The sequence below is a fragment of the Arachis hypogaea genome, chromosome 12 (assembly GCF_003086295.3).
Source record: "Arachis hypogaea cultivar Tifrunner chromosome 12, arahy.Tifrunner.gnm2.J5K5, whole genome shotgun sequence".
Lineage (NCBI taxonomy): Eukaryota > Viridiplantae > Streptophyta > Magnoliopsida > Fabales > Fabaceae > Arachis > Arachis hypogaea.
The window spans coordinates 119,368,891-119,385,689 of NC_092047.1; the positions used below are offsets into that span (position 1 = coordinate 119,368,891).

General features: G+C 26.3%; 2 protein-coding genes and 1 non-coding gene across 4 annotated transcripts; 1 reads left to right on the forward strand and 2 right to left on the reverse strand.

The window, feature by feature from the left end:
* Positions 1–941: 941 nt before the first annotated feature.
* LOC112728879 (delta(14)-sterol reductase-like) lies at positions 942–5,173 on the reverse strand. 2 transcript variants are annotated; one of them, XM_025779204.2, is made up of 13 exons: positions 4,944–5,173; positions 4,716–4,833; positions 4,084–4,154; positions 3,921–3,987; positions 3,394–3,485; positions 3,180–3,227; positions 2,860–2,980; positions 2,707–2,753; positions 2,442–2,523; positions 2,258–2,334; positions 2,037–2,156; positions 1,309–1,383; positions 942–1,220 (listed from the first exon to the last, which is right to left on the reverse strand). In XM_025779204.2, exons 1-13 carry the CDS (start codon positions 5,156–5,158, stop codon positions 1,067–1,069), a joined length of 1,287 nt encoding a protein of 428 aa, XP_025634989.1. In that variant the 5' UTR covers positions 5,159–5,173; the 3' UTR covers positions 942–1,066. The 2 variants fall into 2 exon arrangements, with proteins under 2 accessions (XP_025634989.1, XP_025634991.1); XM_025779206.2 differs by having other exon boundaries at positions 3,931–3,987; positions 4,944–5,153.
* An 811-nt stretch (positions 5,174–5,984) lies between these two features.
* On the forward strand, positions 5,985–6,067 carry TRNAL-UAA (transfer RNA leucine (anticodon UAA)). Its single transcript has one exon. It is a non-coding gene; the product is annotated as a tRNA-Leu (tRNA).
* A 202-nt stretch (positions 6,068–6,269) lies between these two features.
* Positions 6,270–13,910, reverse strand: LOC112730729 (glucomannan 4-beta-mannosyltransferase 9-like). The gene is made up of 10 exons (XM_025780790.3): positions 13,765–13,910; positions 13,089–13,347; positions 12,374–12,472; positions 11,727–11,979; positions 10,371–10,481; positions 9,118–9,254; positions 8,404–8,517; positions 7,929–8,128; positions 6,969–7,169; positions 6,270–6,492 (listed from the first exon to the last, which is right to left on the reverse strand). Exons 2-10 carry the CDS (start codon positions 13,341–13,343, stop codon positions 6,327–6,329), a joined length of 1,536 nt encoding a protein of 511 aa, XP_025636575.3. The 5' UTR covers positions 13,344–13,347; positions 13,765–13,910; the 3' UTR covers positions 6,270–6,326.
* Positions 13,911–16,799: the final 2,889 nt, after the last annotated feature.

The following is a 16,799-nucleotide window of genomic DNA, read 5'->3' on the forward strand; positions in this document are numbered from 1 at the left end:
CTAAAACTGGATGTAGTTTAAGAATCTAGAGTGTGTGTGAGTGAATGAAGGGGGTGTGAATAGTATATAATGACAAAAAAAAAAACTAAACTAAATCAAATTTGATCAATCTAATATTACTAAAAAAAAAATATAATATCATGAAAAAGAATAATATATATAATAAAATAATCAAAACTGTTAGAAAACAAAATTTGATAAATACTATATACTACATTAGCGTTTTTTTAAGATCATTTTGTATATAACACAATAAATAAAAAAATATAACCTGATTAAAGAATTCGTAAAGAGTGTAAAAAAAAAATTAACAAAAGACTAAAATTCAACTAGCGTTACCCAAATCCTCTTTATGTGTAGGTATATATAAATCAAAATAAATTATTTAAATATAAAAATAGCATTACATAATATAAAAAAAATTAATTAGTTGTATGCAAATATATGTTATCAAATCCTAAATGGATCAGCTGGTTTTGATGATCATGTAAGAACCTAACTCGCTATAAATATTATTTCTTTTAAGAATCTTACTAATAATTATTATGGAAATCTTATTATTATCGGTTCGATTTTGATAACTATTATGAAAATCTTATAATTAATTTTTTTTCTCAATTTATATTTTTTTTTTGAGACAAGCTTGTCTTTCATTTTTCTAGACTAATCCAAATGAAACCAAAGTTGCATTATATTCAAGCTATCTTGCTAAGAAGATACCCTTTAGTTGGTTCAAGTATACCGAGAACACCGGTATTCCAGTGAACACCGATATTCTAGTTATTTTAACCCTCTGAGTTATAAAAGATATATATAATATATATTAATTAAAATCAGCGGTTAAAATAATTGGAACATTAGTATTCTTGATACACTTGAAATTTTTCCAATAATATAAGGAAAAAACAAAAGAGACCAATTTGCTAAAATATCCATCTCACTTTCATCAAATAAAACAAGAGTTTTATTAATAAACTCCTCCATAAAAAGTTTAATCAATAGTTTCTATTCTACAAAAATACAAAAGCCAATACAATGAAGCCTTCTTTTCCATCTTCTTTTCTTTCTAATACACATATGGCAATATTCTCCATGGAACAAGTTTTTCATACTCACTCCAAATCTCTTTATACTTCTCTGCACAACGAGATTCATCCCTTCTCTCTCTCCATATCAACAAAATAAGAAGATATATTGGATAGAAGTATGGAACTGGTGAACTGCAAAAATGAGTAAATTATGCTAAAAAGTTTTGACATGTTTTCTTTGTAAAAAAATGAAATAATTAAAGAAAATGAGTGAGATCACCTTATCCCACAAGGTAAGCTAAAGGAGAGTGCAAGAAGCAAGTCACCTAAGTAATTACAGTGTCTTGCAATACCCCTTCAACAACAACAACAACGACGACGACAATGACGACAATTTGTGTTAATAGCTTCCATGAGAAAGTGAATCAAGTGTATGTACATTGTTCTAACATGTTACTACTAAAAAAAGAGAAGAATTCAAAAGTGATAAAGTAAAGGATCAATCACAGTTAATTTGTAACTTTTATTACGTGTGAGCTCCACTATTTTGATTTAAGTGTGACTCTCACTTTCTCGCTTTAGAGGAACTTGATCTATGTTACTACCTCCGTTCTCTTTTATCTGTCACTGTTACTTTTCGGTATACATTGATTTAAAGGATGTACCAAAAGATGGACAGAAAAATCAAAAGAGTATTGTATAATGTGTAATGCATAAAGCCTAAGCAAGCATGACCTAAATTCATTGACTTTCTAAATAAACATACATGGGGATTAAACAGTTTTATTGGTAATATATTATACTATTATCTATCTCGATTTTCATTTTTCTTTTTCTAGATAGCGCTTAATCGATAATCACACATTGTGTGTAAGGTTAAAGATGGAAAGAAAGCAGATGCATATCTTCTCCAAGCAATCTTCATTTTGTTTTTAGTTTTTACCCCTTAAATCCAGAAGACCGAAAGAAAAAAAAGAAACAGAGAATAGATATCAAATGAAATCTTACCAATAACCAGAAGCAAGTAACTTTCCACCAATGACTTTTGGAGGCTTACCCCAAATAGGAGCCTTTGAATTCTTTTTGAATACATGTTTTTGTTTGTTTGCTCCTCGAAATACCATGTATCTGCAAAGTTTGATCAATAATTCTATGTTATGAATTTATGTATCTTCAAGAGTGTATGTGGTGCATTGTAGAATTCGCGGTTGGATATTACAGACGCGTACCCAATCAGGAAGACAAGGCAATTAGCTATAATGGCTGCCGTTGTTAACTCCACCTCGTTCGCCAAGAGCCACCAGCCCTGACAGCAATCGTAGCATGTCAATACATGTTATGCGTTAAACGGAAAAGTACTATACATGATGGCGCAAATAAATCGCAAGTTGGAAGCTAAGTTATAGCAATTACCTGTATGCTAAAAGTAAAAGGAATCCACACTAAATCTCCAAAGACCAACATGAAGCCCAATCTCTCTGCAATTATGTCCCAGCTAAAAACAATAATTCAAAGATAAGATCATAAAAGGCAATTATATCCAACATGAATGACAGTATAGATATCACAATCATGAATTCATAACTTAGTGAAAATATTGCAAGGAAATCATGTTTTCTTTTTTTTAGAGAGATTGCGATGAACAATATTTTACGTGGATTAGACGCAATGCACTTACGTTGATGTCATGTACTCTTCATGCACAAAGTAGTCCAAGATGTATAACTGGAATAAGTGTGAAGGAAATCACTCATTAAATACCCAAACTAGTGCTTTTAAAAGAAAAAAAAAAAGAAATTCAAGAAACTAGAGTATGCAAGATTGAGATTACTGCACAGAATAGCTGGAATAGAATCATTGACTTGCTCAAAGTACCATCTTGAATGCTCTTTGCAAGAACGGATAAATTGATAAGCAGCCACCCCATCATTCCAGCTCTAACAAAGAAAAATCTGCGATTTGACAATTCCATTATATATGCAGGAATATCTATAGTATTCAGAATAATCACGAAAAATCTGCAATTTGACAATTTTGGCAGCGTTGCAAGCTAGGAAAGCTTTTTGCCCCATCATAACTCGCAATTGTATACACCTATGCAATCATATTAAATAATAACAAGCAAGGAATGACATTGGGTGGATAACATACTTGAGGTCGATACCCATAAACTGAGGATTCAGTTGAATTCCAAACCACCTATTAAAATAAAACAGAAACAAAAAACAAGATTGACCATAGAAATCCAATTTCTCCAATGATCAAGGAAATAAAATCAACCATGTTCACACTTCCTACTAATTAGAAAGCACAAACTTTAAACAGAAGCCATAACGATTAAAGTGATTTAACATTTAGGACATACCAATCATGTATCAGGTTTCCAGTGATATGAGGCTTTAGTGATGAACCTTTACTTCGTGACTTGCAACCCGCGAAATAAAGTGCCAGGGTCACCTGATATGAGATTATAAAAAATGTTACAACAAAAAGGGGTATTATCAAGCAGTGCAGAGTAACAATAAAAACAAACAAGGTACCAAATTTGGCTTTTGAAATATCTCAACAAATGTGTATTGGTATGCATAGCCAGCCTTATACCGATAAGATTTGATTTCCATCGTCGTTATTAAGTTCAAGAATGTGTTATTTGTTCATATTTCAATTCTAGCATATTCATATGTTGAATTGAACACTACTCCATTAACACAAGTGTTAGTACCTAAATTCTTCAATGTTGACTAAATGAGCTAGGCAACAACATTGGAGAATGTAAACTAATGAAGAACTTTGATTACAACACCAGAATAAAAAACGGTCAAACAGATATGACTATCAAGAGAACCATTGAATGCCATTACTTTGAAGTTCTAAATAAGATTCTACCCTTACAAGTACATACAAGAAAACTGAAGACAAATGTTGTGGACAGCAGCTCAAGTCCTCTCTCAGATATAGCCTGCAAAAGTTGCCACAAGTCATTCTGTGCCACTCTAATTCTAGCATATGATTCATAACGTGATGCAAAATGCAAAATATCCGTATTAACACATACAGTAGGAGATACAAAACCCATCTTGACACTAATCCCAAGAAGTGCAACCAACAGAAGAAGCGAGACCAGACCTGAGAAAATGTGAACATGAAGTTAATCTAGACTCGAATTCTTGTGAATCTTATATGAACCAACTTGCCAAATATCCTTAAAATTATAAATATACCGCAACAACGACTAATCCTTATCTCACTAGGTATGATAAGTAACATAAATAAGAAATCAACATAATCTTTGTTATAAATCAAGTATACATTCACATTATTAAAATCTAATCATTATAACAATTTTCACAAATCACATATGATTTTTCTTTTCCTAAGATTCCCTCTATTAATAGGCAGGCCATTGAACAAACATATTGTCAGGTACAGCATTGAGGACTGACCATAAAGTGAAAAACTAAACTTATGCCACTCTAAAATGAAACAAATTACGTAGACACAGCATATACGTTTTCATTTCTTTCTAAGAATTCCACTTCTCCTAGCTCTATCCTTTGGAAAAATATGTTGCCATTATAGCAATGATTTGAGGATTATCATAAACTAGAGAAACTATATCACATTAAAATCACACTAAAATGAACCACATTTATGTAAGCACAGTGCACTAGAATGTTAGAAACGAACCATTGCAACGATAATGAAGGCGAGTTCCATCAGCAAGAACAACCCCAGGAACAATTTTTCCCGGCACAATGGATCCAGCAATGGCCAAGTAAGCAAAGAATCCCAGAAGCAAATAAGCCTGACCCACATTCCAAAATAGTGAAAAGATTAAAACTTCGCATATTACATTTGAAGAATCAACTGATTCATGAAAAGGGGTATAGTGAGTGAATGAATAGAGTTACTAACTGAGTTCCATGATGGAATGAGAGCTTGAAGAAGAAAACCCAGATCCATGAACACGTGTGAGCCTTGTATCTGAATGGAGTGAGTAGAAAAGATTGTGACTTTGGTGTCAGGGAAGATTGTGACTTCAAATCTTCGATTATTGCTGATGAGCGCTGAATGCTGATGCAGCTATTGTGCTGTACTGTGTTGTTAATTTTTTTGTGTGTTTTTATCATGATTTTGGATATTCTATTTTTGTGTTTTTTTTTTTTTGTCATTGTTCATAAGATCTCTTATTCACATTCTTTTATGAAATTTGGGCCATCATGAATGGGCCAATTGTTATTTATAGGCCCATTAAAATAAATGATTCAACAATTAGAGGAGGTATCACCATGTCCAAAAACAGAAAAAAAAATAGACAGTTGAATAGATAATAAAATTATGGGTAATGATATAGTGAAAAGTGAAATTTTGATTTACTTTTTAATGAAAATTTTGATTTTTCACCTAATTTTACTCTTCACCAAAAATTTTTCTAAAATTATAAGCGGTACCATTTTTTCCTAAAATTAGTGGTCAATAAATTCTAAACTCTTTTCAATTATGTAGTGTAATATACTTAGATTTAAATATGAAATTGCTGTAGCTTAAGTTCTCTTTCTTTCTTTCTTTATTTTATTTCATCAAAAGAAAATATAAAATTCATGTATAAGTTAAGATCATACATAAATTAAAATTTACTTACTCTATAACACATTAATGATATAGACTATTTGGTCTTTCGTTTTATCATAAATTAATTATTTATTATTATCTTACATAACTAAAATTTAGAACATATTAAGATTACCAATAACGAATTTTCTACTAATGTTAACATGTTTGCTAAATCCTTAATATTAAGTATCTACTATTTCACTAACTTAATCATGACAAAATTTCTTTTCATAATAATTAAAATTTTAAATACATAATGCCAATTCTTGAAATTCAACCGATGGTTCATTACTTCATTTCTTCTGGTTAGTTTTAACTATAATCCAAACATTAACATGGGAAGCAAGTTTGCCCGAGTGGTTAAGGGGGAAGACTTAAGATCTTCTGCACATAAGTGCGCGTGGGTTCGAACCCCACAGCTTGCAAGCTTTATTTACTTTCTCTATGAATGCATTATGCATAATTTAATCAATCTCATATTGTTTTTTTTTTTCCTTTGCTTCATATTTACTGAAAACCATGAGTCACTGAATAATAATTGAGAAAAAAGACCATCCTTTATTTTATAATACTAAATACTTCTAGTAACTATGCTATAAAAAAGTTACATTACAGTATAAAGATATATTGAAATCATAGAAACCATAATTGCTTAATGAAGGAAGTGCCAAGTACATAGTCCTTTTAATAAGAGTTGGGTATGAAAGTGCCAACATATCCAAATGCCATAATGAAGAAAGCAAATGCTTGAATGTGAAGGAATATGAAGAAGCGTTTTGTCCCAAGCAAGAGATCAAAGCAGCCACAGAAGAATAAGTATAATCCAACAACAAGTTCCAACATGTGGATCCTATGATATCATTGGAAAGTAGTTTAATTGGTTTATTGCAAAAATATAGATTAGAAAATTTAAATGTAAACATATAGAACAAAATATTTTCGGTGGAGTAAAATTAGAATACAATTTTGATAAATTATTTTTTACAAAAAATATTAGAGTTTAATTTTGTAAAGCGTTTTACATAGTTGTGTAATTATATCCAATTCGATTCATTCTTTTGGATGACCATTCACACGGTCAATATAAAAAGTAGTTATTTTTATTGGGTAAAAACTCAGGTGCAATCGACTTCACATGAAGTTGATAGTTAAGAGCCGTTAGATAATTTGACTGATTTGACTAAATTTTCATCTAACGGCTCTCAACTATCAACTTCACGTGAAGTCGACTGCACCTGAATTTTTACCTTTTTACTGATATGACGTGATGTAGTTAAATGTACGTGTAAAACTACTTTATTTCCGGTATATATATTTATATTATACCTGTTTCTTATTCTGATGAATCGAGGCTTGTTGTGTGGTTTATTATTGTCAATTTTACCTTTGAGTGGATCTCCAAGTTTTTGAGTGACAATCCATTCATTGACTCGACTACCCTCTATTAAGCCAATTATTGTTGCCTTTGTTCTATGAAGAGACATTGTATTCTCAAACACAATCCAGAAAACTAGTAAGTGGAGTGACCTGAAAAATAAGCATACACTCATATACTTTATTTTTGTAACATTTTTCAAATAATATATATAATATTGAGTTAAACATTATTTAAATTCTTATGATAATATATAATTAGATATTTATATAATTTTATTTGTCTTATATTATTTTTATTATTTTTGGAGTTCATCAAGAATCGAATTTTAGATTTTTTAAACATAGAGCTATAAAATCATGTTATGAAACCACACATTCCAAGAATTTAAAACTTTAAACTAACGAAAAAATACAACATAAATGATTATATCTATAACAATTCTATTGATAGTATATAACGAACCATTAATCATGAAATGCAAATATAATCGTTTATAAATTCAAAAAAAGGAAGAAGTAAAAGACAACTTATTAAGAAACAACAGATAAAATGAAATTATATATTGAGTTAAACTAAATGGTTAATTACTTTTTTAAAAATAATATCTTTTATTTTAAATTTTAAATTTTAAATTCTAACCCTAAACTTTAAACTCTCCAAAATTGAGAATTTAAAAAATATGATTTTATAATAAATAAAAAATGAACTAATATTAACTTATTAAAAATTAATTTCGTCCTGTACTTATTCTTGTATATTATGGTGAAAATTCAGGTATATTTAATTTCATGTGAAATTGATAGTTGAGATTCGTTAAATGATTTGACAAGTTTAATTAAATTATCATTTAACGACTCTCAACTATCAACTTCACATAAAGTTATCTGCACCTGAGTATATTATATTACCTTGGACTTGCAAGTACATTTAGAATTGTGATTATGAAAGGAAGATATAGAGAACCCCATTTTGGCACAACAATCTGAGGAACCAAAACTGTTGATGGCAACACAATGCAATAAAACACAAATGTGTTGAAATGAGCCACAACCTTCCGAACAAAGAAGAAGCTATAAATCACATGTATCTTCTTCCATAAACACACTTTCTGCAATCAATTAATAAATATATAATTTAGATATCAATAACAATTAATAACAATCAATATATATAAGTTTAATTTTGATACACTGATAATATAAAACATTTTACACAGTCGTGCAGTTATATTCGTTATATAATTAGATGTATATGTAAAACTACTTTATAACGAGAGTGCATTAAAATTAAATTCCAACTAATAATATATAGTATATGTTTTAGTTTGTTTGGTATTGCTTGTTTAATTAATTATTAAGTGTGAAAATATATATAATCTCTTACCTTGTTTGTAATAATCTCTACGAACATTTTCCTGAAAAGATTGGCTGGTCCACAACACCATCGGTGTTGTTGGTAGCGGTAAGCCTTTAAAGTGCTTGGCAATTCATTTTTAACCTATAATCAAATAAATTATGAGTTCATATAGAAAACAAATTCATACTATTATCACAAAATTATTTATTCTATAAATTTAAAGTGTTAGGTCAATTAAAAATTAGGGTTTCTTTTGAATTTGAATTATGATGATGCATATAAGTCTTTTTTTAAGTTTGTCTTGTATTTTTTTCTTTTAGAAGTAACACAAATGAATTTTAAATTTTTTAGTTATAAAAATTCTAATATTACAAAAATACTTATGTTATAAAATTAAACTGATAAAAAGAGATACATAAACAATTATATATTTAACTATTATATTCAAAATCAATAATAATACACACTATTTATAAGTGGCTCGTGCTAACAATCTAATTAAGGTAGAAAATTAAATTTGACATGTGATTTTATTTAAATGTGTTTATTATAATTATATTTTTAAAAGTATCTTTTAATTTTTTTATCAAAACATAATTAATTAATTCGATTGGTGTCCCTTATTTAAAAATCGATTATTAATTGTAATTTAATTATCAAAATTTTAGCAATCAATTAATAAAATTGTTTATTTTGATAATTTATTGTAGCGTTGATAATATATAAAATTGGTTTAGGAACCTGTAAATTATGTAGATATAAAAATTTCCATCCTTGGAGAGTGGCTCGAATAGCAAGGTCCATATCTTCTACCGTGGTCCTATCCTTCCATCCACCAGCCTCATTGATGGCTGAAATTCTCCATACACCAGCAGTCCCTATATTAAATGTAAATTTCTCAAGCTAAGTAACAACCATTCATGTCCATATATATGATCACGAAAAGGTAAAAATTGAAGGATAAATAACCAAACATGCACTCAAATAATTTTGTTGTTGATAAAAATGTATTTGAATTTTGTTATCGATAAAAATATTTTTAAATAATTTAAAAATATGATAAAATTATCCACATTATTAAATATGTGTTCTTGAAAAATTTTTTAGAGATTGAATTTTTATTCGATTTTTTACAAATATAATTAAAAAATATATATTTTTATACTTAAAATTTAGTGATTTTTCACTAAATATATAATTTTTCTTGAATTTTTTGTCAACAACCAATAATACTTTTAAAAAATAAAATAAAAATATAGATATCAAATTTTTCTCCTATTTATTGGGTGTATTTTTTAAACAGTTATCTAAACATTTATATAAAATTTTGGATCAAATGCATAAACAACAATTTGTCAAATACAAAAGTTATTTACCATTTATAAATATTTTTGTCATATTTTAAAATTATTTTAGGATATTTGTGTTGATAATAAAATTCGGATGCATTTTTATCAATAACAAAATTATTCAGGTGAATTTTTAGTAGTTTACCCAAAATTTAATTTCGTTTCTAAAATTTTAAAATCAATAATTTAATAATCCTTAAAAATAGTAATAAGATAGTCAATTTTAAATAAATATATAACAAATAAATCATTATATCCTTTCAAATTTCAATATTTTAAAATAATATCATTTAAAAGAATTTATGAAATAATAACCCTTGCCCATATCAAATATGTAAGCAAGTATATTAATACAAAAGAGACGAAAAATAGCAGTAATTTTTTAAGAGTTTTGCGATAATTTAAAACTGCTGCAAAATACAATATTAACGGTTTAAAAATTGTACTCCTTTAAATAGTAGAAATTAGTATTTGCGATGATTTTTAATTACTGTTGGTATAACTATCACAAATCAAATAATTGATTTTGTTTTTTAATGAGTCTAAATTTTAATTTTCTTCTTCTTAATAAAAAATTGTAAAAGTAAATACGAATCATGATGAATAACATAATTATATTGCACATAACATTTGGCATCACATTACCATTGAAGCCAAAAAAGGAATACATGGAAGACCCTACTTCTTGTTCCACAATGAAGTGGTAATCCAGTGATATCTCTTGCATCCTAGTCATCAAACATTCATCGGCATTCACTGTGGAAAAAAAAAGTAAGCATGTTAATTATTAAATCAACAAACTTGATGTAAATATGCAATGAAAAAAAATAATTAAAGTATTATTACGTGCCATCGTATAATTATAACTTATCATGATTTATGAATGATTTTGTAGAAGAGATTGCTTCACTCAGTTACACTCATTAAATACTAATATATATGATGTATTATTATTATTGAAGCAAGTAGAAACTTTTAATGAATGGCATAATTATTGAAAATATATCTCTTTTTATGTTAGTAGATGCACGAGTGTGTGCATGATATATGTCATGTATAGTAGAAAAAATTAACTAATTACTTGGATAAGTTATAAAATTAAGATAGATATTATATAATGCGCTCCGAATAAAATAAAAATTAGACGTAAGAAACAAATTAAATAATTAGTAAATTTTAAATTTGTAGTTTAACATATTTACGATTGATTACTAAAAATTGTACGACAAAAAAGTATTATCCAGTGACTCACATAAAACAAAACTTATATTTGAAGGTTTTGAGAATAATAGTTATCCTCAAATATCTAATTATTATTATTTTTCATTTTTTTCTTTTGCTTAAGTTGTGGTCCAATTGCACTACCTAAACACCATTCCTTCTATAAATGAATCACTATTCACTAGTATTGATAATGTAATACCTAAAAAAAAAACTAAATTTATTTTCAATCAATTGATGATGATGACTTGTAATGACAGAATAAATAATGTAAAAATTGTAAATAATAATTATTAATTATTTTCTGTGTTGCCATTGAACACTCATCTTTATACGTGGCTAGACTAGAATAAGACAATTCAGATTTAATTCATGATGAAAAATTAAGTTTACTATAACTTTATTAAAAGATGCAATCCATTATATATTGTCATCAACTCTTGTTTTGAGATATAAGCTTAAATATAAAGTATTATATTTGTATAAAAAAATAATTATAGATACCGTTACTATTAAAAAAATAATTCCAAGACCTAATTAATTACTCACATAGATATTTTCCTTTTATTTTGAGATAATATATTAGTATAAAATTAAAAATTAATTGTTTATTTCCATATCTAAAAGTATAAACTCTAGAAAAAAAATCCAAAACATAAAATAACCAACAACTTTTTACAAAAAAGCTAGGTATATCAAGGTTAAATAATAATAAATACAAAGAATTTAAAAATCCACTAAAAAAAAAGAAAAAGAATGAGATTAAAAATTAGGGTTTACCAAATTTCCACCTTGCTTGTACTAAAGCCAATTGAGAATTGTTGACTAAGAATGGAATAGTGCGCCAAAGAAAATCAGGTTGAGGTTGAAAATCAGCATCAAAGATAGCAACATAATCACATTGTTTTGCATAACTTAGTTTCATTCCATCTCTTAACGCCCCAGCTTTGTATCCATTTCTATTGCCTCTATATTCATACTTTATGTTAATTCCTTTCTTTTCCCATTTTGCACATTCAACTTCTACCAACTCCTGCAATTAATTCATTGATCAAATAATCATTAACCATATGTTCATGAAAAATAAATAAATAAATAAATAAACATTACAATAAATTTGACAGATAGCGACAGAAATTTTGCAACAGTTTACTGAAACTGCTGCAAAAAGAAATGTATGTAATAATAACATAAATAATAATGGGTGCATATTGTCATGTATATGTCACCTCCACCAAAATGTGTTTAAACCTATATAGAAAAAGAAGAAGCATATGATGATATAGTTTAATTTTATTTTGGGTACACTATTATTAAAGCTAAGGATAATATGCACAATGTTAAATATTAAAAAACTAACTATATATATATTAAAAAATATAAGATACAAATATGTGTGTATATATATATATATATGCATCACTTACTTTGATTGTTGGGTCAGTTGAATCATCAAGAACTTGTATGATGATCCTATCTGAAGGCCAAGAAAGTCCACAAGCTGAACCAATTGATAATTGATAAACCTGCATTTTGGAAGCAAATCTCAATCTTAGCTCCAATAATAAATATAAAAAATAAATACCACTATTTAGCATATCTTTAATAATTAGGTTTATAATAGTAACTAGAAGTTATATAAAAATGCATTCCACTATCTATAAATATATGTTTTAGGAATATGTAATTAAGCATTTTGTTTTGAAGAGAGACATTCAAAAGTAGTGTTCCTTAATAATGGTTGAAGAAAAATAAGATATTAATTCTCTTAATAATATTTTATTCTACTCTTTTATTTATTACTTTCATTTAATTATATATTGATTTACAAATAAAAAAGAATTACCAATTAAGTGATGGTACACTATATCTATTATTGAAAAAAAAAATGTATAGATTAAGTGACAAGAACAAATAATAATAATAAGAAAATGTATTATTATTTTTTGTTTAACCAATTTAGATTGGTCGAATGATTGCTTAGTTGTGCATGGAGCAATTTATTAGTCAGTAACAGACTTTTAAATGAAATTCAACTTCACGATAGATTAATCTTTATCCTATCAGACTGGGAGATACCGTGGACAACTAACAAATAATAATAAAAAAAAGTAACAAAATATTAATGAAGATAGAACTAACCTCCCTTTCATTATACATTGGTATTTGAACAAGAATCATAGGGTAAGTGGAGTTTCCAAATTCAATGTCATCTTTAATAGGCACCCATTTGTAACGCTTCTCTGGTTTTCTACCAAAGAGCTTCACAAAGCAAATGGCAACTCCTAAATACATTCTCTCAACAAACATCATAAGTGACATGCCCAAACACACCAACACTATCAAATTCAGCAATGCCACCACCATTGTCTCCGCCGCGGCCACCGCCCCTTTCATTTTACTATAAAATTATTGATTAAGAAATAACTTTAGGGTGAAATAATATATTTATTAGGTTTCAATTTACATAATATTATATGTTACTTTAAAATTTTAGCACATTCATACTTCAATGCAAATATATAATTTGCAAGTCATAGGTTAGTTATTAGTTCAAATGAACTAATTAAAAGGAAAGTTTGAAGCATAACTTGAGAGACTAAAAAAATTGTTTGAAAATGTAAGTCAAATAATGTGATTTTATCAAACATATGTAAAATGAAGAAGGATTTATAAAATAATGAAATTTACATACATCTTTTTTACTTCAAGCTACAAACTCAAATTAAAATATAGAGTTTTGCACACACACAAACAGAAAATTGAAGTAAATAAATAAATAATTAATTAAAATGAGTAAGAGATGAGAAATGTGAACCTTTTTGAAAGAAATTAAAAGCGTTTATAGCTAGAGAATGTTCTTCATCTGGTTTATGTGATTGGTGCTATGATCTTTCTATTGGTGTTGGCGTTTATATAGTGTGTGTGTTTTGTCCTCACTATATATACCTAGAAATTAAACCCATGCTTCTAGTTGCATCCATTATTATTAATATAATGTATGTGTCAATACTAATAATTTTATGATATAGTATCAATATTAGAGGTTTATATTTAAAAAATTTAAAATAATAAAATTCGATTCTTAATAGACTTTGAAAGTGAAAAAATAGTATAAGATAAATAAAAAAAATTTATAAAAAAATTAAACAAATTTAAAAGATATTCTTATTTAACAAGAGATATAATTATTAATATTATTTTTTTATTAACTTAAATTTTTAAATAAATGATTTTATGATAATAGAAAATAAAAAATTAATACTTAATTAATTATGAGTTGATTGAGATAAACTTTTGTATATATAAAGAGTTGTATACTTTAAAAAGAAAAAGAAAAGAGAAATATAATAATTGCGGCGTTTAACTTAAATATTTTTATTTATATTAAAGGATATATAGTTTAATGTTTATGCAAAGTTATTTAATTTATACGGCCCATACATATATTAAATTCTAATCACATAAAGAAGTATGTTATGTGGAATGGAGATGAGTGTTCAATAATATAAAAACAAAAGGAGAATTTTATTTTAAAAGCAAAGTAAAATAATTTTATCGTTTCCTCAATAATATTAAAAAAATTATTTTCTATATATTCTAAGAGTACAAGTATTTACTTGCTATTTTAATTAAACGTCCACAGTTTTTATCTTGAACTTATTGAACATCTCCTTTTTGGGGGGTAGAAATGAAATACGAAGTGCGATTATTAAAATGGAATGGTGGAGAATGAAAATGATAAGCATATATGGTATATATTATTCTTTTCTCTATTAATAATGAAAATATGCAGTTGATTTTTTTTTTAAAGTAATATGGTTCTGCACTTCTGCATATTAACGAGGGAAAATGATGTTTAAGACTAATGCTAAATGACTAATAAAATTAATATTTTTAATTAATATTTGGTTAATATTTTAAATTTTAAATTCTAATAGTATAAAAATAAGGTGTTAATAAAATATTGGTTAATATTAATAAAATATTAATTCTTTAATATTTTTCGTTGTTTAATTACATTGTACTTATTTTAAGATTAAAATATAATAAAAATGCATGTGTTTAATAATTATATTTTTATCATATAAAAAATTATGCCTTTCGTGTAATAATTGAAAAACTATTTAGCAACATGATTTATTATTGTGAAATAAAAAGTATATGGAAAAAAATTGGGAAATAATAAATATGAATATGTAATTGGTACATTATGTAATGATGAATAAACTATAATTAATCAAAGGAGGGAGATCCGAGGAACAATCTTATCAATAGTCACAACACAAATCTTTCTAAATCTTCACCTAATAATTTTACCCTACTCAAGTAATAATAGTGTAATACATAAAAGGAATCCCAGTGTAAGCACGTTAATCCTAATTATTAATTATAACACTGCTTTTTCAAATAGTGAATATATATATATATATATATATATATATATATATATATATATATATATATATATATATATATATATATATATATATATATATAAACTTCACTTACACAATTAATTATTATTATTATTATTATTATTATTATTATTATTATTATTATTATTATTATTATTATTATCATTATTATGTCGTTGTTATTATACAATTAATTAGTTTATTTTCCCCCTTTTCCCACTTTTTGTGTTTGTAAAATTGTGGTGAATTTTATATCACCTTGTGTAATTGTTATATCTCCAATAATCAATTAGTAACAAAATATCATAATTATTTGAAAACTCTTGTGCTGCCAACAGTTTATAAAAATTAATCTTATTATTCATTCACCTCTCAAATCTATGATGAATCTGTTCATTATTATTTATTAATAAAAGAATTCCATAATAATAACTGGTATTAATACAAAGAATTATCATGACAAACGCACAAGTTTGGTTTGAGTACCACCAACAATCGTTCCTTGAAATTACCCTAAACATTATTATTACCATTTTAGTTATTATTTTTTTTTTCTTCTCTTGTGTATTAACAGCTAATCAAATAGTTGGGATTTGTTTTTTCTCAAAAAAAAAAAAAAAAAAAGACAAAAGTACAAAACACGTGCATGCTTATTATTTCGATTCAATTATCTAATTAAAAGTTTAAACTTTTTAAATTAAAAAAAAAAAGCCAAACAAGTGTCACTACATAATTACTGTTTGGATGAAGTTCAATATTTTAACTTTTTATTTTTCAAAAGTGCAGAGATTCATAGGAGATTCCCATTTCTTTACTCTATAGACAATTATTTCTTTTAAATGGAATCATTCATCTTAATATAATAATAATCAATGGCACAATATAATAACGGTATGTTATGTATATATTCATTATTTATGTTTCAATATAATTTTTTTAATCTTGAGTTTTTGATGAAATAAAGAAAACTGCATGATCCTCCGTGTATAGTTATGATATAGGAAGATTTTTAAGCATATCTTGAAACATCGATATTTCAATAATTTTGATTATTAATTTTAATTATAATATATATATATATAATATTAATTAAAATTAACGATTATAATATATATTAATTGATATTTTAGATATATTTAAAAATTTTCCAATGATATAATGTATGATGTAATGTTCAATTATTTGAACTTTGTAGTAAAAGTTGCCTAGTGGGAATGCACCCACTATACATAGTAAATACTAAATACTAATATTTTTAAAATTTCATAATACTTCATTGCTTTTTTTTTCCTTCAACTATTTATTATATTGATCCAAAAATATGGCTAATAATAAAAGGGTTATTTTGGAGACTGGACAGTGATAACGATGATTATTTTGGAGTAAAATTAGAAAATAATTTATTCACTAATTGTTAAAAAGATAATAGTATGGA